At 41.4% G+C, this 21,064-nt stretch overlaps 1 protein-coding gene and 1 long non-coding RNA gene across 11 annotated transcripts in view; one reads left to right on the forward strand and one right to left on the reverse strand.

Moving 5' to 3' along the window:
• The window catches only part of LOC123879405 (zinc finger protein 322-like), a 35,696-nt gene extending 17,274 nt beyond the window's left edge, over window positions 1-18,422 (forward strand). The window contains exons 1-8 of one of the 10 annotated variants that reach the window (XM_045927093.1): window positions 7,039-7,080; window positions 13,964-14,046; window positions 14,321-14,495; window positions 14,682-14,774; window positions 14,904-15,038; window positions 15,273-15,520; window positions 16,303-16,352; window positions 17,060-18,422. In XM_045927093.1, coding sequence (XP_045783049.1) covers window positions 13,973-14,046; window positions 14,321-14,495; window positions 14,682-14,774; window positions 14,904-15,038; window positions 15,273-15,520; window positions 16,303-16,352; window positions 17,060-17,988 — 1,704 coding nt within the window. In that variant the 5' untranslated portion in view covers window positions 7,039-7,080; window positions 13,964-13,972 and the 3' untranslated portion in view covers window positions 17,989-18,422. Of the gene's footprint in view, window positions 1-6,769; window positions 7,164-7,437; window positions 7,613-7,800; window positions 7,894-8,022; window positions 8,158-8,393; window positions 8,642-9,379; window positions 9,430-13,914; window positions 14,047-14,320; window positions 14,496-14,681; window positions 14,775-14,903; window positions 15,039-15,272; window positions 15,521-16,302; window positions 16,353-17,059 lie in introns of those variants that run through there. The other 9 variants (XM_045927092.1, XM_045927088.1, XM_045927085.1 and 6 more) reach the window with 9 other exon arrangements.
• Window positions 17,611-18,487, reverse strand: LOC123879453. Its single transcript, XR_006799007.1, has 3 exons — window positions 18,421-18,487; window positions 17,976-17,980; window positions 17,611-17,622 (listed from the first exon to the last, which is right to left on the reverse strand). It is a non-coding gene; the product is annotated as an uncharacterized LOC123879453 (long non-coding RNA).
• Window positions 18,488-21,064: the final 2,577 nt, after the last annotated feature.

The raw sequence follows: 21,064 nt of genomic DNA on the forward strand, positions 1-21,064 counted from the left end.
CAAATGCACAGAAAGTGGTAGTTTAGTGAACCACATGAGGACTCACACTGGCGAAAAGCCTTTTGTTTGTGAGTTGTGCGATTATAAATGTACAATTAACAGTAGTTTAGTGAAACACATGAGAACTCACACTGGCGAAAAGCCCTTTGTCTGTAAGTTGTGCGATTATAAATGTACACAAAACAGTAGTTTAGTGAGTCACATGAGGACACACACTGGCGAAAAGCCTTTCGCTTGTAAGTTCTGTAAATATAAATGCACAGAAAGTGGTAGATTAGTAAAACACATGAGAACGCACACTGGCGAAAAGCCTTTTGTTTGTAAGCTGTGCGATTATAAATGTACAGTTAAAGGTAATTTAGTGAGTCACATGAGGACTCACACTGGCGATAACCCTTTTGTTTGTAATTTGTGCGATTATAAAAGTTCACGAAATGGTAGTTTAGTGAGTCATATGAGGACTCACACTGGCGAAAAGCCTTTTGTCTGCAAGTTGTGCAATTATAAATGTACACAAAACAGTAGTTTAGTGAGTCACATGAGGACTCACACTGGCGAAAAGCCTTTTGTTTGTAAGTTGTGCCATTATAAATTTTCACGAAATAGTCATTTAGTGAGGCACATGAGGACTCACACTGGGTAAGCTCCTCGGCTCTTGCTTGTAAGCTAACCAAGGACAGCTGTCGCGGAACTGCTAGTTCGCTCTGAGGCGTCCTGTACATGAAGCCGGAGCCGCACCGTGAGTTAGTGTAAACAAATAAGAATCGCACATGAGTCGTAGCGAGTTACGTAAGCGGCAGCTTGCAGGGTGGACTGAGGGAAACGAAGGCTATTTACTTTCTTATTTTATTCTTAACCTAGCTTGTACTTAAGGTGACAATACAGTTCACCTACTGAATTAATAAGTACCTTATTAAATTAATCTTTAGTTTTCATATATATTTCCTCTCCACTATGTATACTGTAGATGTTGGTTACATTGGGATCACTTGCAGACGCGAGCGGAATTGATGGTGATGCTATGCGCTGGTGTTACAAGGTCGTGCTGCGTCGGCGAATTTCCCCACGTAGTAGATATACGTAACTGGTTTCATATCGCATTCAGAATTTAAAAGAAAAATCGTTTACCTACGAAATTATTACATATAAAGTACTATTGATGAATGAATTGTTACCCATATTATATGATAACTAATAAACTATGATTGGTTTTTATTGTAATCCATTTTTTATGTATGATTATTTGTTAAAATACAGTGATGGCAAAACAGGGATTTTAAGTTCAGTCGGATGCGACAGCTAGTGTATAGTGACAGTTGTCATAGTGAGCTATGTGCAGCACATGCATAGAGTAGGATTATATTAGAGCACATGTTACGCTAGTGCCGTCCAAGGGGCGCGCCGCTGTAGGTATATTTCTCGGGTCACGCAAGCCCGACCTGTCTGTACTTGAAATTATTGTATTTATATTTTAAACTAATTTAAACTTTTTTAGTATGGAAATTGTATGAATTGTTATATTATGTACCTACTGACCAATAAATTATGATAAGTTTTTACTGTATTCTGCCTTTTATTGATAAAACTCGCCTTTAATTTGCTAAAGATGCATTCTAAAGGTGCATACTGACCAGCAGGATGATTCGGCTGTTATATAATAGAAACTAAACTACAAATATGTAGTATAATAATTACATTAATATTTATTCAATATAATTGGGGCAAAAAAAATGTTATTCGTGTGTCCCCTTGCAAATAAATATAGAAGGTTTTTGATACTTTACTTTTTAGGGTCTATACCTCAAAGGAAAAAACTGAACCTTTATAAAATAAATAAAAATAAAAATAAAAATCCTTTACTTCGACCATAAAATTGATCATAATTGTTAGTAATAACACACCTTAAAACTAATGTTAGTGATCTTATATCTATCTAATTACTTAATCCTAATACTATATCTAAGACAGGCTTGATTAGTCAGCATGTGCACCATATGACAATGGTTCAGGTACTGACAATCAAACCTGTCAGCAAATGCCCTCAGGATGGCATTGGAACTAGCCCGTACCCTGCGCACCAGGGATGTGCACCGCTTACGCATGGTAGTATAAAAGCAATCCACATGCGCATCCGCGAACATACCCGACGCGCTGCAGTAACGAGGCAGGCCCAATAGCATCCTGAATGCATTATTGTACTGGACACGCAGGGCATTGTACTGTTTCTGCGTGTAGTCCACCCACAGGCTTCTCGTGTAAAAAGAAGTGCAGTAAGCTCTAAAGAGCGTTACTTTTACAGGAATAGTACAACGAGCAAACCTGCGAGCGATCATGTTCGCTCTAATAGACAATGCCCTGCGTTCTCTCTCTATGTCAGCATCGTCTTTCAGGTCAAAAGACACCAGATGCCCTAGGTATTTGAACTGAAACACCCTCTTTAAGGGGGTACCGTATAACTTAATGGGTGGTACGTTTGAGGGCACTGGTTTCCCTTTGGCCTGAAAGACCATGCATTCGCTTTTTTTTACATTATACGTTAACCCGTGACTGCGGGCGTAGCTTTCACACATGCTTAACAATTTTGCCAAGCCACAAACAGAAGCACTGAGCAACACCATGTCATCTGCGTAACTGATGTTGTTGAGACATACTCCGTCAATATGGCAACCAACATGAGTAGTGCTAAGCGACTCTATCAGTGCGTTGACATAAAGGTTAAAGAGCTTAGGGGAAGTTAAGCCCCCCTGTCGCACGCCGCACTCTAACCTATATGGCTGCGAGTACGTTTCGGACCATCTCACGACATTGACCTGGTTTCGATACCAATATTTGAAGATCCTAGTAACTTCTTCGGGCAGTCCGGTGTCTTTCAATTTCTGCCATAGGATATCGTAACTTACCAGGTCAAATGCCTTGCTAAGGTCCAGAAAACACGCATAAATAGGCGTTCGTCTGTCCGTATAGTACTTTACAGTTTGCTTTAAACATAATATGGCCGACTCTGTTGATAAACCTGGCCTGAAGCCAAACTGATTGTCGTGTAGGAGTATATGTTTATCCAGCTGGATGTTAAGCAAACTGTCAAGCACTTTCGCCACAACCGCGGCAAGTGAGATAGGCCTGTAGTTGGCTTTATCAGATATGTCCCCAGTTTTGTTTTTCACAATTGGCACCACCACAGTTCTCATCAGTGCAGCGGGTAAGTACGAATGCGCTATACACAAGTTGTACAACATGGAAAGTACTCTAGGTAAGTGAGGACCCGCATGCTGCAGATGTTCAATACTCAGCCCGTCATGGCCAGGAGACTTTCCACGCGACATAGAAGTTATAGCATTATTGACATCCTTAGCTGTAAAACGGATTCCAATCTCCTGGCCACACGTACACTCATCACTGACGGACTGTGATGGTCCCAACGGTGAAGTCACTGTGAAATGTTCTTTAAACATGTCTGCTATAAGACTATGCTCATTAATACCATTCACGCTCACTGGTAGGCCAGGCCTACCGTTTGATTTATTGGTGGATTTCCAAAAGTTACGAAAATCATTTTTCGCATGCTGTGAAGCCAAGATATTCATTCTTATTTGTTCGCTGTGGTTCTGACACCACCTTAAGCGTGACTTAAATAGACTGCGACTTCGATGCATGTCGTCATAGACCCTACCATATTTTGGTTTACCCCACCAGACCCATATTAAAAACTTCGACCGGGCCTCCCTGTGTGCATCGCGAACATACCTGTTCCACCCCGCCACAGGACGCTTCCCAACGCGCGATCTTACAGTTTTGGATTCAGTGGCAGCCACAGACAGAACATTTACAATGTCGCTATACAATTTATCGATAAGTAATGTGTGATCGATACGCCCGCAAACACAATCACTACACGAACGAAATTCCTCGGGAAAATCAATAGCTTTTAATTTTTCATGACATAGTTTCGTATACATCACTATTTCTTCCGGTTTTCTATCTCCCCATAGAATCTCGCTCGGCATGTTACATACACTCGTCAACTTTGGTTTAACCATATCCAAGTCACACTCAATAATCAACGGATAATGGTCGGACCAATACACATCGTACTTTACATATACATTGGAAATTGACGAATAAGCCGAGTTGGTCGTCACGCAGTGATCAAGCTACCGCCTCGACCCGTGGGCTTCACTCACAAACGTGTATGTGTCCGACCTTATGCCTAAAATCTGTACATCCACACATGACCACTCTTGCTCGTCACAAAAACACGTCAACTCGTTATAAAAACGTTCATTCGGATGGGCGTTAAAGTCGCCAAGGATGTAAACACATTCTACGTTCATACTGTTAATAATAGCACTCACCGAACTGAGGCAATCAGTGAATTCCGTAAGGTTCACCATTTTATCTGTAGGCATATAAATACTAAACACTAAAATAGACCTATCGCCCAGCACTATTTCTATGGCACATATTCGTGGATTATCACAACACACGACCGACACATTTTGGAAAACACTTTTATTCCATAGCAGCGCTACACCTCCATAAGGCCGGCCGCACACCATGCCCGCCGCCGCATCCATTGCAGAAGTGCCCGTGCTGCCGAAACCCTCATCAATCCCGCTAAGAAACTGAATATCATGCCCAAATAACCACGTTTCTTGAAGTGCTATCACACTCGCCGACTGACACAAAAGCCTCACATTGTCAACTGAGCGCTTTATACTTTTACAGTTGAAGCTTACTAAATTACAGGTGAATCTTTTATCCATTAACAGTCGGGGTAGGGCCGTTCACGGTATTCGTCGCCACACCGTTCGCACCACTGCTGTTATTTCGCTTGAAATTGACGAAACGCCTGAATATTACTCCCTCCGGCCAGAGTGTTGCATCTAAAAATATTTCTATTTTCCGCTCTGATACAAAAAATTTGTACGCGTTATAGTCCTTGTTTCCTCGTAAAAAGGAAATCTTTTCGAGATTGATATGCTCTTTCGTTTTGTTATAGACGTAATCCATAATATCCTTCTCCGTGGTATCTTTGTGTATCATGGTAATAAAAATTGGGACTTTTCTTTCGGCGGCTTTAAAGTTACAATTCTCGTCATTGGAGACCCCCGCGACTCCCTGGTAACGATACGATCTCGTTTTCGGTTTCCGACGCTGTACAACATTCCACTCGCCTTCTGTCTTAGTCACCTCAGCGAACGACAACACACCCGCTGCCCGGATCGGAGCCGTATCGCTGGCCGGCTGAGCGCTCGGCGCACTCACCGCTGGTTGCGATGACACATCACCCGCGCCGCCCGCGCCCGCGGCGTTCACCTGTTCCGCGGCGCGCGCGCCTTCGCCGCTCAGGATACGTTGAGATTTATAACTACCCGCCGCACTACCTTCCATATAATTTATGCTCCTATAGTTTAAACTAAGATCTCTCGGAGATGACGACTCAACGTTAGGACGATCGCTGTGATTTGTAATGATCGTATCATCGAGTTGCGACAATCCAATGGGCCCACTGTCCCGATATGCGCCTCTTTTCATGTTCACCTTTGCAGCTGAGAAGGGCGGCGATGTATATCGGTGACTTTGGCACTCAGTTCTCACTTTTTCCAGCTGGTCGATAGTTACATATGACGACTTAATATCTTTTATCTCGGCCTGCACAACGGCCAGATCCTTAAGTAGTTTTGAGACGTCAAGGTGATCAAACGTAATCGGGGGTAACTTATCTAAGTCTCTCGCTACGAACACTGGCAAAACATCAGGGTCAGTGCCCTTAAAAAGACTGATTATGTCGTTTAAAAAACGGTTTTCTTTGCCTTTTCCTCTCCTCGCAGTTTTACGCAGATCCTGCGGTAGGGAATCGACGAGCAATTTATAACTTTCCTCGATCTCCTCCGATGAGAAGGTCGCGGCACAAATCCTCACAATGCTGTCTTCATCAGCCACAGACAATTTTGCTTTTACGTACGTTAATAATTCACATATTACGACCCTACAATTATTGCACGATAACGTCATTTTTCAAAACTGCAGCGCCGCCGTACAGCAGGCACACTGCACACGACCGATACGGGGCGCGGCGCTCGCGCAACTCAAACTATAGGATCACTTTATTGTGTATCTGTCTGTTCTACTGTCCGTCTGTCAGGAAAACCTCTAGGGTACTTCCCGTTGACTTATAATCATGATATTTGGTAAATTGGTAGGTCTAATAGCACAAGCACAGAATAATATAATAGTACTATGCACAAGTAACGGAAAAAATCCGAAAACCGTGAATTTGTGTTTCAATTTCACATTAAGATAACCATACCAAGCGGGGTATCATATGAAAAGGCTTTTTTTAAACAGATTTTTATTTATTTTTATGAATAATAGTTTTTGATTTATCGTGCAAAATGTTGGAAAAAATACTCGCGTAGGTACGGAACCCTCCATGCGCAAGTCTGACTTGCACTTGGCCGGTTTTTTTAAGTGTATAAAATGTACTTATAAGTAAATAGAGAGAGAGCCAGCTCGTCACTAGACCTTTGTTATTTTCTAAAAGCTGAGTTTAAAAGTTTAACGGTTATTGGCAGCGGGTTGCCACGATCCTAAGTGTCTGGCAATGCATGACGTGATTTCTAATATATACCTATTATTTCGAAGAAAACAAAAAAATATATACTTGGCGAAAGAATTTTTTCACCTCTATTACCTGTCATCTCCCAAAGCCACCATGATCCAAACTTCATATAGTCGCTGATCGTTCCTCCCTGTGTTGGGGACAATACGCAGAGAAACTTTCAGCTTTTATACAATAACGAAGGTCTGGCACGCGCTGGTTCTTAGTATAAAACCGGTTGCCTTTGTGCATTAATCACTTAGATTAGGTTAGGATACCTAATCAAAGATTTTTCGTGGATTCAAAGATCACAATGTTCAACACATTTCTAGTGTTACCCGTTGTCATTTTACGTTTGACAGCAGCTGTTTTGTGATTTTTAAGCACAGCTCTTTGCTATTGATCTGTGGTGGTGACCTTGATTTGTATTTTGTTATCTACTAAATAGAAGCTTTGTAAGGAAAATTAAAATTTTCAAAATCTTAGAAATGCGGTGCTGTGTGCCCTTCTGCAAAACAACTGCGGAGGTCGTCTCCGAATCCGAGGAGATTACATTTCACGAGTGAGTGTTTCATTTAAACTTTGTATGTAATATAACCTAGACGCTTGCAGCCCTACTTTGTCTGCAGGGAGGTAACTGACCTGAGCCACCTTATTGCCCTGCTTCCCGCCAACCCAGGCTGATCGGAGCACGGCTCACAAGTGCGCGTTCACAAACCGAGCGAGTCTGTGTCCAACTGTAGAGCTCCCCTCCAGGCAGAGCTATTTGCATTTTGTTTAATTATGAGTCACACGTTACGGAAGCTCCGAGCTATAGTCCAGAGTGTAATTTCCAGGTTCCCCAGCGAAGTGCATCTCCGAGCTGCTTGGCTCAGAGCCCTCGGCAAACAAGACACTCTCCTGCCAGAGCGTGCTGTGGTCTGCTCGCAGCATTTTCTAAACGATGACATTTATGAAACAGAAAGTGGCTCAAGGCGGATTCGTACTGGTGCTGTCCCCTCACCAGTGCTGGTAACTCCTTCATAATGCTCATAGCTTACATTTTAAGCTTCAATGTATACTTAGATTGGTATATATACTTAATAGCCCCTTTCAAAGGCTTACCTTTGTACATACGGTTCAAATTCAGCTTTAAGTTCATTATGGAAAGAAAGGAAGGTGGAAATGATCATACTTATTACTTACAACATTTTGCACAGGTCTGCATGATATGCCTGGACACTCGCAGCAAGCTGTTTCTGATGAGTAAATACAAGCTGGAAGAAGCATATGAATATTTAGTGGGACATCCTGTAAGTTGTATTTTACATCATTCATAAGTCAGTGTGCAGTCTAAGAGCGGTGTTAACTGCTCGAGCAGTAGACCAGTGCACTGCCGCTCTAAGATTGAGCTGTATATAAATTAGTTGTGTTTGTTGCAGTTGTGTGGTCAAGGAAAGCTCAAACCAACGCTTTGTGTGCAATGTGCCCAGAGACTGGTGAACTTTAGCACATTCAGAGACAAGAGCTTGAGAGTGCGCTCCCTGATGATGGAGCTAGTTGACAGACATGAAGTGGTGAGGAATGTTTGATGCACTTTATTGTTATATGTAACAGAATGTTAGGTGCCAACTGTGTCATTTAAGCGAAGTGTAACATGTTACATTGTGAGCATTCGTCTAGTCAGTCCGCGTGATATGTTTAGCTGATGGGATGGACACACTCGTTACAAATGTACTCGCTACGATGATATTTCAGATCTGCTAACACCTTTAGGTGCTCAAATTTGCCTAAAGGCATGAACTTGTTTCAGATAACAATACGACACGTCAAATTGATAAGCCGTGTAAAGTACCAACTGCAGTCTGACATTGTCTCGGCAGTGTCAGAGCCTGACTACTGCGATGTGTACATAGCTCACACCGACGCGGACGGACGGACAGAACTAGACGCGACTGCGACTGCCGCAACTGATGAAGCAGTTGCAGTGAAACGGGAAGTTGAAGACCGTGAAGATGATGAAGACGAGCCAGCCGCGACCGAAACACAGGCTCCCACCGCGTACGTACCATATGTGACAAACACAGGCTCCCACCGCGTACGTACCATATGTGACAAACACAGGCTCCCACCGCGTACGTATCATATGTGACAAACACAGGCTCCCACCGCATACGTACCATATGTGACAAACACAGGCTCCCACCGCGTACGTACCATATGTGACAAACACAGGCTCCCACCGCGTACGTACCATATGTGACAAACACAGGCTCCCACCGCATACGTACCATATGTGACAAACACAGGCTCCCACCGCGTACGTACCATATGTGACAAACACAGGCTTCCACCGCGTACGTACCATATGTGACAAACACAGGCTCCCACCGCGTACGTACCATATGTGACAAACACAGGCTCCCACCGCGTACGTACCATATGTGACAAACACAGGCTCCCACCGCGTTCGTACCATATGTAACAAGTAATGCAAAATGTATTATTTGTAGTTTTATTCCATTGGTTCAGTTGTGAACAAGATATTTCCTTTGGTATAAGTGTTGCACCAAAAAGCTTCCGCGTAAAGGCTGACTAATCTATTATTCACTATTCGTTTCAGTCCAATCCAACCTATCTAGAATTTAAATTATGTATCAATTTGAGTAATTGATTAATTATTTATTATTGCTAATTACTATTAATATACAATTCCACAATTAATTTGGTCTCTAATATTCGGCTATTTAATTTGCTGATTTGCAAGTGTAACATAATTAGAACATTATATCCTTTCAGGCACATTATTTGCAAGCGAGAGTCGTCGGACGACTGCGATCAAGCTTTGGGTAAGATAACTAACTTTACACGCGTTTTAACTCTTAAGTTGGGAGGCATTCAGCGGCATTTTCAATCCAGCTGGATTTATGCTGGATCAAAGTAAACCCAGCTTTTGGCGTTGGATCTAGCGGTGTGGATCCACAATCACCTAAAAACAAGAAACTGTCATTCCATGCAAAAACGCCCAAAAACTTTTCGTTTCGATTTGTCGCGCGGACTTTAGTTAGTCGCACGCGACGCGATGGAGAGAGCTATGCTTGGAGTTTCTCTACGTGATCAAATCAGAAATGAGTAGATCCGTAGAGGAACAAGAGTAGCCGACATAGTTCAACGAGTTGCGAAGCTGTAGTGGCAATAGGCAGGGCACATAGTTTGAAAACTCGATAGATATTGGGGTCTCAAGGTGCTGGAATGGTGACCTCGCACCAGAAGACGCAGCGTTGGAAGACCCCCCACTAGTGGACGGACGACATCTGACGAGTCGCAGGGAGCCGCTGCATTCAGGCGGCGCAAGACCGTGGCGTGTGGGAGTCCCTACGAGAGACCTATGTCCAGCCGTGGACGTGTATCGGTTGATGATGATGATGATAAAGTGAGGTTGCCCTTCTGTCACCCTTGTGACACGTGCTACATCCTCTCTGCACAGTACCAACTACTTTTAGGTTTGATTTGAGATGAAACGAATATCCGATGTTGTTCTGTTTCAGTCGCTCCTTCGGTTCTCGCGACCAATCACGGAAACGAAGAACATCCAACTGATACAGACGACGAGTTGGGTATATTGTCTTTCGAAAATAATACAAACACTTTTGAATATTCAACGAAACCTCAGGACTCCGAACTAAAACCAAAGGAAACCTTCACAAAAATAAGTGATAATATCAATTACCGAGCGACGAGGCGAAACAATTTCCAGGATATATCCGGTACACAGTTAGGAAACTATACTGACCAGATACAGTATATCTGTGACGTTTGCCAAAAGATATTTCAACGGAAAAGTTCCTTAGTTACCCACATTAGGGCGCACACTTACGCAAACACTTTCTCATGTAAGTTAAGAAAGCGCAAATTCAGTCAGAACAGTACGTCATCGAGCCCCAGGAGGACTCACACCGGTGAAAAACCTTTTGTTTGTAAGTTGTGCGATTATAAAAGTTCACAAAATGCTCATTTAGTGAAGCACATGAGGACTCACACTGGTGAAAAGCCATTCGCTTGTAAGTTGTGTAAATACAAATGCACCGAAAATGGTAGTTTAGTGACGCACATGAGGACTCACACTGGCGAAAAGCCTTTTGTTTGTGAGTTGTGCGATTATAAATGTACACAAAAAAGTAGTTTAGTGAGTCACATGAGAACTCACACTGGCGAAAAGCCTTTTGTCTGTAAGTTGTGCGATTATAAATGTACAGTTAACAGTAGTTTAGTGATGCACATGAGGACCCACAATGGCGAAAAACCTTTTGTTTGTAAGTTGTGCGATTATAAATGTACAGTTAACAGTAGTTTAGTGATGCACATGAGGACCCACAATGGCGAAAAACCTTTTGTTTGTAAGTTGTGCGATTATAAAAGTTCAAGAAATAGTGACTTAGTGAAGCACATGAGGACTCACACTGGCGAAAAACCGTTTGTTTGTAAGTTCTGTAAATACAAATGCACAGAAAGTGGTAATTTAGTGAGGCACATGAGGACTCACACTGGCGAAAAGCCTTTTGTTTGTGAGTTGTGCGATTATAAATGTACAATTAACAGTAGTTTAGTGAGTCACATGAGGACACACACTGGCGAAAAGTCTTTCGCTTGTAAGTTCTGTAAATACAAATGCACAGAAAGTGGTAGTTTAGTGAACCACATGAGGACTCACACTGGCGAAAAGCCTTTTTTTTGTGAGTTGTGCGATTATAAATGTACAATTAACAGTAGTTTAGTGAAACACATGAGAACTCACACTGGCGAAAAGCCCTTTGTCTGTAAGTTGTGCGATTATAAATGTACACAAAACAGTAGTTTAGTGAGTCACATGAGGACACACACTGGCGAAAAGCCTTTTGTTTGTAATTTGTGCGATTATAAAAGTTCACGAAATGATAGTTTAGTGAGTCATATGAGGACTCACACTGGCGAAAAGCCTTTTGTTTGTAAGTTGTGCCATTATAAATGTACAGTTAACAGTAGTTTAGTGACTCACATGAGGACTCACACTGGCGAAAAGCCTTTTGTCTGCAAGTTGTGCAATTATAAATGTACACAAAACAGTAGTTTAGTGAGTCACATGAGGACTCACACTGGTGAAAAGCCTTTTGTCTGTAAGTTGTGCGATTATAAATTTTCACAAAATAGTCATTTAGTGAGTCACATGAGGACTCACACTGGGTAAGCACCTCGGCTCTTGCTTGTAAGCTAAGCAAGGACAGCTGTCGCGGAACTGCTAGTTCGCTCTGAGGCTTCCTGTACATGAAGCCGGAGCCGCACCGTGAGTTAGTGTAAACAAATAAGAATCGCACATGAGTCGTAGCGAGATACGTAAGCGGCAGCTTGCAGGGTGGACTGAGGGAAACGAAGGCAATTTACTTTCTCATTTTATTCTTAACCTAGCTTGTACTTAAGGTGACAATATAGTTCACCTACTGAATTAATGAGTACCTTATTAAATTATCTTTAGGTTTCATATGTACTTCCTCTCCACTACACTGAGATGTTGGTTACATTGGGATCACGTACAGACGCGAGCGGAATTGATGGTGATGCTATGCGCTGGTGTTACAAGGTCGTGCTGCGTCGGCGAATTGCCCCACGTAGTAGATATACGTAACTGGTTTCATATCGCATTCAGAATTTAAAAGAAAAATCGTTTACCTACGAAATTATTACATATAAAGTACTATTGATGAATGAATTGTTACCCATATTATGTAATAACTAATAAACTATGATTAGTTTTTATTGTAATCCATTTTTTATGTATGATTATTTGTTAAAAAAATACAGTGATGGCAAAACAGGGATTTTAAGTTCAGTCGGACGCAACAGCTAGTGTATAGTGACAGTTGTCATAGTGAGCTATGTGCAGCGCATGTTACGCTAGTGCCGTCCAAGGGGCGCGCCGCTGTAGGTATATTTCTCGGGTCACGCAAGCTCGACCTGTCTGTACTTGAAATTATTGTATTTAGATTTTAAGCTAATTTATAAAGTTTTATTTTAGAAACTGTATGAATTGTTATATGATGTACCTACTTGACCAATAAATTATGATAAGCTTTTACTTTATTCTGCCTTTTATTGATAAAACTCTCCTTTTATTTGCTAAAGATGCATTCTAAAGGTGCATACTGACCGGCAGGATGATTCAGCTGTAATATAATAGAAACTAAACTACAAATATGTAGTATAATAATTACATTAATATTTATTCAATATAATTGGGTCAAAAAAAAAATGTTATTCGTGTGTCCCCTTGCAAATAAATATAGAAGGTTTTTGATACTTTACTTTTTAGGGTCTATACCTCAAAGGAAAAACTGAACCTTTATAGGATCACTTAATTGTGTATCTGTCTGTTGCTGTTCTACTGTTCATCTGTCAGGAAAACCTCTAGGGTACTTCCCGTTGACTTATAATCATGATATTTGGTAAACTGGTGGTCTAATAGCACAAGCACAGAATAATATAATAGTACTATGCACACGTAACGGAAAAAATCCGAAAACCGTGAATTTGTGTTTCAATTTTCACATTAAGATAACCATACCAAGCGGGGTATCATATGAAAAGGCTTTTTTTAAACAGATTTTTATTTATTTTTATGAATAATAGTTTTTGATTTATCGTGCAAAATGTTGGAAAAAATACTCGCGTAGGTACGGAACCCTCCATGCGCAAGTCTGACTTGCACTTGGCCGGTTTTTTAAGTGTATAAAATGTACTTATAAGTAAATAGAGAGAGAGCCAGCTCGTCACTAGACCTTTGTTATTTTCTAAAAGCTGAGTTTAAAAGTTTAACGGTTATTGGCAGCGGGTTGCCACGATCCTAAGTGTCTGGCAATGCAATGCATGACGTGATTTCTAATATATACCTATTATTTCGAAGAAAACAAAAAAATATATACTTGGCGAAAGAATTTTTTCACCTCTATTACCTGTCATCTCCCAAAGCCACCATGATCCAAACTTCATATAGTCGCTGATCGTTCCTCCCTGTGTTGGGGACAATACGCAGAGAAACTTTCAGCTTTTATACAATAACGAAGGTCTGGCACGCGCTGGTTCTTAGTATAAAACCGGTTGCCTTTGTGTATTAATCACTTAGATTAGGTTAGGATACCTAATCAAAGATTTTTCGTGGATTCAAAGATCACAATGTTCAACACATTTCTAGTGTTACCCGTTGTCATTTTACGTTTGACAGCAGCTGTTTTGTGATTTTTAAGCACAGCTCTTTGCTATTGATCTGTGGTGGTGACCTTGATTTGTTATCTACTAATCACAGAGTACATTGAATATCTACTAATTAAAAGCTATGTAAGGAAAATTGTCGAAATCTTAGAAATGCGTTGCTGTGTGCCCTTCTGCAAAACCACTGCGGAGGTCGTCTCCGAATCCGAGGAGATTACATTTCACGAGTGAGTGTTTCATTTAAACTTTGTATGTACTATAACCTAGACGCTTGCAGCCCTACTTTGTCTGCAGGGAGGTAACTGACCTGAGCCACCTTATTGCCCTGCTTCCCGCCAACCCAGGCTGATCGGAGCACGGCTCACAAGTGCGCGTTCACAAACCGAGCGAGTCTGTATCCAACTGTAGAGCTCCCCTCCAGGCAGAGCTATTTGCATTTTGTTTAATTATGAGTCACACGTTACGGAAGCTCCGAGCTATAGTCCAGAGTGTAATTTCCAGGTTCCCCAGCGAAGTGCATCTCCGAGCTGCTTGGCTCAGAGCCCTCGGCAAACAAGACACTCTCCTGCCAGAGCGTGCTGTGGTCTGCTCGCAGCATTTTCTAAACGATGACATTTATGAAACAGAAAGTGGCTCAAGGCGGATTCGTACTGGTGCTGTCCCCTCACCAGTGCTGGTAACTCCTTTGTAATGCTCCTAGCTTTCATTTTAAGCTTTGATACATACACATATCAGTATATACTTAATAGTTCCTTTCAAAGGCTAATTTTTGAACATACAGTTCACATTTCAAGCTTTAGGTTCATTATGGAAGGTGGAAGGTGGAAATGATTACACTTATTACTGACAACATTTTGCACAGGTCTGCATGACATGCCTGGACACTCGCAGCAAGCTGTTTCTGATGAGTAAATACAAGCTGGAAGAAGCATATGAACATTTAGTGGGACATCCTGTAAGTTGTATTTCATATCATTCATAAGTCAATGTGCAGTCTAAGAGCGGTGTCAACTGCTCGAGCAGTAGACCAGTGCACGGCCGCTCGAAGATTGAGCTGTATATGAATTAGTTGTGTTTGTTGCAGTTGTGTGGTCAAGGAAAGCTCAAACCAATGCTTTGTGTGCAATGTGCCCAGAGACTGGTGAACTTTAGCACATTCAGAGACAAGAGCTTGAGAGCGCGCTCCCTGATTATGGAGCTACTTGACAGACATGAAGTGGTGAGGAATGTTTGATGCACTTTATTGTTATATGTAACAGAATGTTAGGTGCCAACTGTGTCATTTAAGCGAAGTGTAACATGATACATTGTGAGCATTCGTCTAGTCAGTCCGTGTGATATGTTTAGCTGATGGGATGGACACACTCGTCACAAATGTTAAGCTACGATGATATTTCATTTCTTCCGCCACCTTTAGTGCTCAAATTTGCCTAAAGGCATGAACTTGTTTCAGATAACAATACGACATGTCAAATTGATAAGCCGTGTAAAGTACCAACTACAGTCTGACATTGTCTCGGCAGTGTCAGAGCCAGACTACTGCGATGTGTACATAGCACACTCCGACGCGGACGGACGGACAGAACTAGACGCGACTGCGACTGCCGCAACTGATGAAGCAGTTGCAGTGAAACGGGAAGTTGAAGACCGTGAAGATGATGAAGACGAGCCAGCCGCGGCCGAAACACAGGCTCCCACCGCGTACGTACCATATGTGACAAACACAGGCTCCCACCGCGTACGTACCATATGTGACAAACACAGGCTCCCACCGCGTACGTACCATATGTGACAAACACAGGCTCCCACCGCGTACGTACCATATGTGACAAACACAGGCTCCCACCGCGTACGTACCATATGTGACAAACACAGGCTCCCACCGCGTACGTACCATATGTGACAAACACAGGCTCCCACCGCGTACGTACCATATGAGACAAACACAGGCTCCCACCGCGTACGTACCATATGTGACAAACACAGGCTCCCACCGCGTACGTACCATATGTGACAAACACAGGCTCCCACCGCGTATGTACCATATGTGACGAGTAATGCAAAGTGTATTATATGTAGTTAACTGACTACTACTACTAGTAGTTGCATTTGTAAGACACTTTGAATGGTACTCTTTATGAATTACAACATTATGTAGCCTTGAAGTGTAGATAAAAAACACTATCACAAAAATTATTAACTTTATACATGTTTCGCCATTGGTTCAGATGTGAACAAGATATTTCCTTTAGTAGAAGTGTTACACCAAAAAGCTTCAGCGTTAAGGCTGACTTATCTATTATTCACTATTCGTTTCAGTCAAACTTATCTGGAATTTAAATTATGTAATAATTTGAGTAATAATTATTATTGCTAATTAGGTACTAATTTATACACAATTATAATATTAATTTGGTCTCTAATATTCGGCTATATAATTTGTTCCTTTACGCACGTGTAATTATAACATTATATCCTTTCAGGCACATTATTTGCAAGCGAGAGTCGTCGGCAGACTGCGATCAAGCTTTGGGTAAGATAACTAACTTTACACGCGTTTTAACTCTTAATTTGGGACTGGGGATTTCAATCCAGTGGCATTTGCAATCCATGTGGATTTATGCTGGGTCAAAGTACATCCAGCTTCTGGCGTTAGATCCAGCGGTGCGGATTCACAATCAGCTAAAAACAAGAAACTTTCGTTCCGTGCGAAAACGCCACAAAACTTTTCGTTTCATTCTGTCGCGCGGACTTTAGTTAGTCGCACGCGATGCGATGGAGAGAGCTATGCTTGGAGTTTCTCTACGTGATCAAATCAGAAATGTGAGATCCGTAGGGGAACAAGAGTAGCGACATAGCTCAACGAGTTGCGAAGCTGTAGTGGCAATAGGCAGGACACATAGTTTGAAAACTCGATAGATATTGGGGTCCCAAGGTGCTAGAATGGTGACCTCGCACCAGAAGAAGCAGCGTTGGAAGACCCCCCACTAGGTGGACGGACGACATCAGACGAGTCGCAGGGAGCCGCTGCATTCAGGCGGCGCAAGACCGTGGCGTGTGGGAGTCCCTACGAGAGACCTATGTCCAGCCGTGGACGTGTATCGGTTGATGATGATGATGTTGAAGTGAGGTTGCCCTTCTGTCACCCTTGTGACACGTGCTACACCCTCTCTGCACAGTACCAACTACTTTTAGGTTTGATTTGAGATGAAACGAATATCCGATGTTGTTCTGTTTCAGTCGCTCCTTCGGTTCTCGCGACCAATCACGGAAACGAAGAACATCCAACTGATACAGACGACGAGTTGGGTATAATATTGTCTTTCGAAAATAATACAAACACTTTTGAATATTCAACGAAACCTCAGGACTCCGAACTAAAACCAAAGGAATCCTTCACAAAAATAAGTGACAATAACAATTTCCGAACAACGAGGCGAAACAAACACAATTCCCAGGATATATCCGGTACACAGTTAGGAAACTATACTGACCACATACAGTATATCTGTGACGTTTGCCAAAAGATATTTCAACGGAAAAGTTCCTTAGTTACGCACATTAGGGCGCACACTTACGCAAACACTTTCTCATGTAAGTTAAGAAAGCGCAAATTCAGTCAAAATAGTACGTCATCGTGCCCCAGGAGGACTCATACTGGCGAAAAGCTTTTTGTTTGTAAGTTGTGCGATTATAAATGTACAGTTAACAGTAGTTTAGTGAGGCACATGAAATCTCACTCCGGCGAAAACCCTTTTGTTTGTAATTTGTGCGATTATAAAAGTTCACAAAATAGTAATTTACTGAGGCACATGAGGACTCACACTGGCGAAAAGCCTTTTGTTTGTAATTTGTGCAATTATAAATTTTCACAAAACAGTTCTTTAGCGACACACATGAGAACTCACACTGGCGAAAAGCCTTTTGTTTGTAATTTGTGCAATTATAAATTTTCACAAAACAGTTCTTTAGTGACACACATGAGGACTCACACTGGCGAAAAGCCTTTTGTTTGTAAGTTGTGCAATTATAAATTTTCACGAAATGATAGTTTAGTGAGTCATATGAGGACTCACACTGGCGAAAAGCCTTTTGTTTGTAAGTTGTGTCATTATAAATTCACTCAAAACAGTAATTTAGTGAGTCACATGAGGACTCACACTGGGTAAGCTCCTCAGCTCTTGCTTGTAAGCTAAGCAAGGACAGCTGTCGCGGAACTGCTAGTTCGCTCTGAGGCGTCCTGTACATGAAGCCGGAGCCGCACCGTGAGTTAGTGTAAACAAATAAGAATCGCACATGAATCGTAGCAAGCTACGTAAGCGGCAGCTTACAGGGTGGACTGAGGGAAACGAAGACAATTTACTTCCTCATTTTATTCTTAACCTAGCTTGTACTTAAGGTGACAATACAGTTCACCTACTGAATTAATGAGTACCTAAATAAGTAAGTAAATTAATCTTTAGTTTTCATATATATTTCCTCTCCACTATGTATACTGTAGATGTTGGTTACATTGGAATCACGTGCAGACGCGAGCGGAATTGATGGTGATGCTATGCGCTGGTGTTACAAGGTCGTGCTGCGTCGGCGAATTTCCCCACGTAGTAGATATACGTAACTGGTTTCATATCGCATTCAGAATTTAAAATAATAAACCGTTTACCTACGAAATCTATACTAATAAATAAAATTGCAGTGTCTGTCTGTAATTTCAAAATAACCACCTCATATTAAGCTCATAGGGTTATTTGAACGATACCTTAACTGAATCACACGTTTTTAAAATTTTTGTCTGTCTGTCTGTCTGTCTGTTTGAAAAGGCTAATCTTGGGAACGGCTGAACCGATTTTGACGGGATTTTCACAGTCAAGTAGAGAATTGACCAGGGAGTAACATAGGCTACTTTTTTAACCGACTTTCAAAAAGGGAGTTGTGTTTTTCTACCTATGTACACCCAAATCTCCGAGATTTCTGAACCGATTTGCGTCATTTCTTTTTTAATCGATAGAGGAACTTTGCGACATTGTTTCAAAAAAAATTTGGAGTCCAACTCCTCAATCCTGATGCTGAAGGGGATCTGACCAATCCACGCGGGCGAAGCTGCGGGCATCAGCTAGTTATTACATATAAAGTACTATTGATGAATGAATTGTTACCCATATTATATGATAACTAATAAACTATGATTGGTTTTTATTGTAATCCATTTTTTATGTATGATTATTTGTTAAAATACAGTGATGGCAAAACAGGGATTTTAAGTTCAGTCGGATGCGACAGCTAGTGTATAGTGACAGTTGTCATAGTGAGCTATGTGCAGCGCATGTTACGCTAGTGCCGTCCAAGGGGCGCGCCGCTGTAGGTATATTTCTCGGGTCACGCAAGCCCGACCTGTCTGTACTTGAAATTATTGTATTTAGATTTTAAACTAATTTAAACTTTTTTAGTATGGAAATTGTATGAATTGTTATATTATGTACCTACTGACCAATAAATTATGATAAGTTTTTACTGTATTCTGCCTTTTATTGATAAAACTCGCCTTTAATTTGCTAAAGATGCATTCTAAAGGTGCATACTGACCAGCAGGATGATTCGGCTGTTATATAATAGAAACTAAACTACAAATATGTAGTATAATAATTACATTAATATTTATTCAATATAATTGGGGCAAAAAAAATGTTATTCGTGTGTCCCCTTGCAAATAAATATAGAAGGTTTTTGATACTTTACTTTTTAGGGTCTATACCTCAAAGGAAAAAACTGAACCTTTATAGGATCACTTTATTGTGTATCTGTCTGTTCTACTGTCCGTCTGTCAGGAAAACCTCTAGGGTACTTCCCGTTGACTTATAATCATGATATTTGGTAAATTGGTAGGTCTAATAGCACAAGCACAGAATAATATTATAATAGTACTATGCACAAGTAACGGAAAAAATCCGAAAACCGTGAATTTGTGTTTCAATTTCACATTTAGATAACCATACCAAGCGGGGTATCATGTGAAAAGGCTTTTTTTAAACAGATTTTTATTTATTTTTATGAATAATAGTTTTTGATTTATCGTGCAAAATGTTGGAAAAATACTCGCGTAGGTACGGAACCCTCCATGCGCAAGTCTGACTTGCACTTGGCCGGTTTTTTTAAGTATATAAAATGTACTTATAAGTAAATAGAGAGAGAGCCAGCTCGTCACTAGACCTTTGTTATTTTCTAAAAGCTGAGTTTAAAAGTTTAACGGTTATTGGCAGCGGGTTGCCACGATCCTAAGTGTCTGGCAATGCAATGCATGACGTGATTTCTAATATATACCTATTATTTCGAAGAAAACAAAAAAATATATACTTGGCGAAAGAATTTTTTCACCTCTATTACCTGTCATCTCCCAAAGCCACCATGATCCAAACTTCATATAGTCGCTGATCGTTCCTCCCTGTGTTGGGGACAATACGCAGAGAAACTTTCAGCTTTTATACAATAACGAAGGTCTGGCACGCGCTGGTTCTTAGTATAAAACCGGTTGCCTTTGTGCATTAATCACTTAGATTAGGTTAGGATACCTAATCAAAGATTTTTCGTGGATTCAAAGATCACAATGTTCAACACATTTCTAGTGTTACCCGTTGTCATTTTACGTTTGACAGCAGCTGTTTTGTGATTTTTAAGCACAGCTCTTTGCTATTGATCTGTGGTGGTGACCTTGATTTGTTATCTACTAATTAAAAGCTATGTAAGGAAAATTAAAATTGTCGAAATCTTAGAAATGCGTTGCTGTGTGCCCTTCTGCAAAACCACTGCGGAGGTCGTCTCCGAATCCGAGGAGATTACATTTCACGAGTGAGTGTTTCATTTAAACTTTGTATGTACTATAACCTAGACGCTTGCAGCCCTACTTTGTCTGCAGGGAGGTAACTGACCTGAGCCACCTTATTGCCCTGCTTCCCGCCAACCCAGGCTGATCGGAGCACGGCTCACAAGTGCGCGTTCACAAACCGAGCGAGTCTGTGTCCAACTGTAGAGCTCCCCTCCAGGCAGAGCTATTTGCATTTTGTTTAATTATGAGTCACACGTCACGGAAGCTCCGAGCTATAGTCCAGAGTGTAATTTCCAGGTTCCCCAGCGAAGTGCATCTCCGAGCTGCTTGGCTCAGAGCCCTCGGCAAACAAGACACTCTCCTGCCAGAGCGTGCTGTGGTCTGCTCGCAGCATTTTCTAAACGATGACATTTATGAAACAGAAA

The sequence above is a fragment of the Maniola jurtina genome, chromosome 28 (assembly GCF_905333055.1).
Source record: "Maniola jurtina chromosome 28, ilManJurt1.1, whole genome shotgun sequence".
In the NCBI taxonomy this organism is placed as follows: domain Eukaryota; kingdom Metazoa; phylum Arthropoda; class Insecta; order Lepidoptera; family Nymphalidae; genus Maniola; species Maniola jurtina.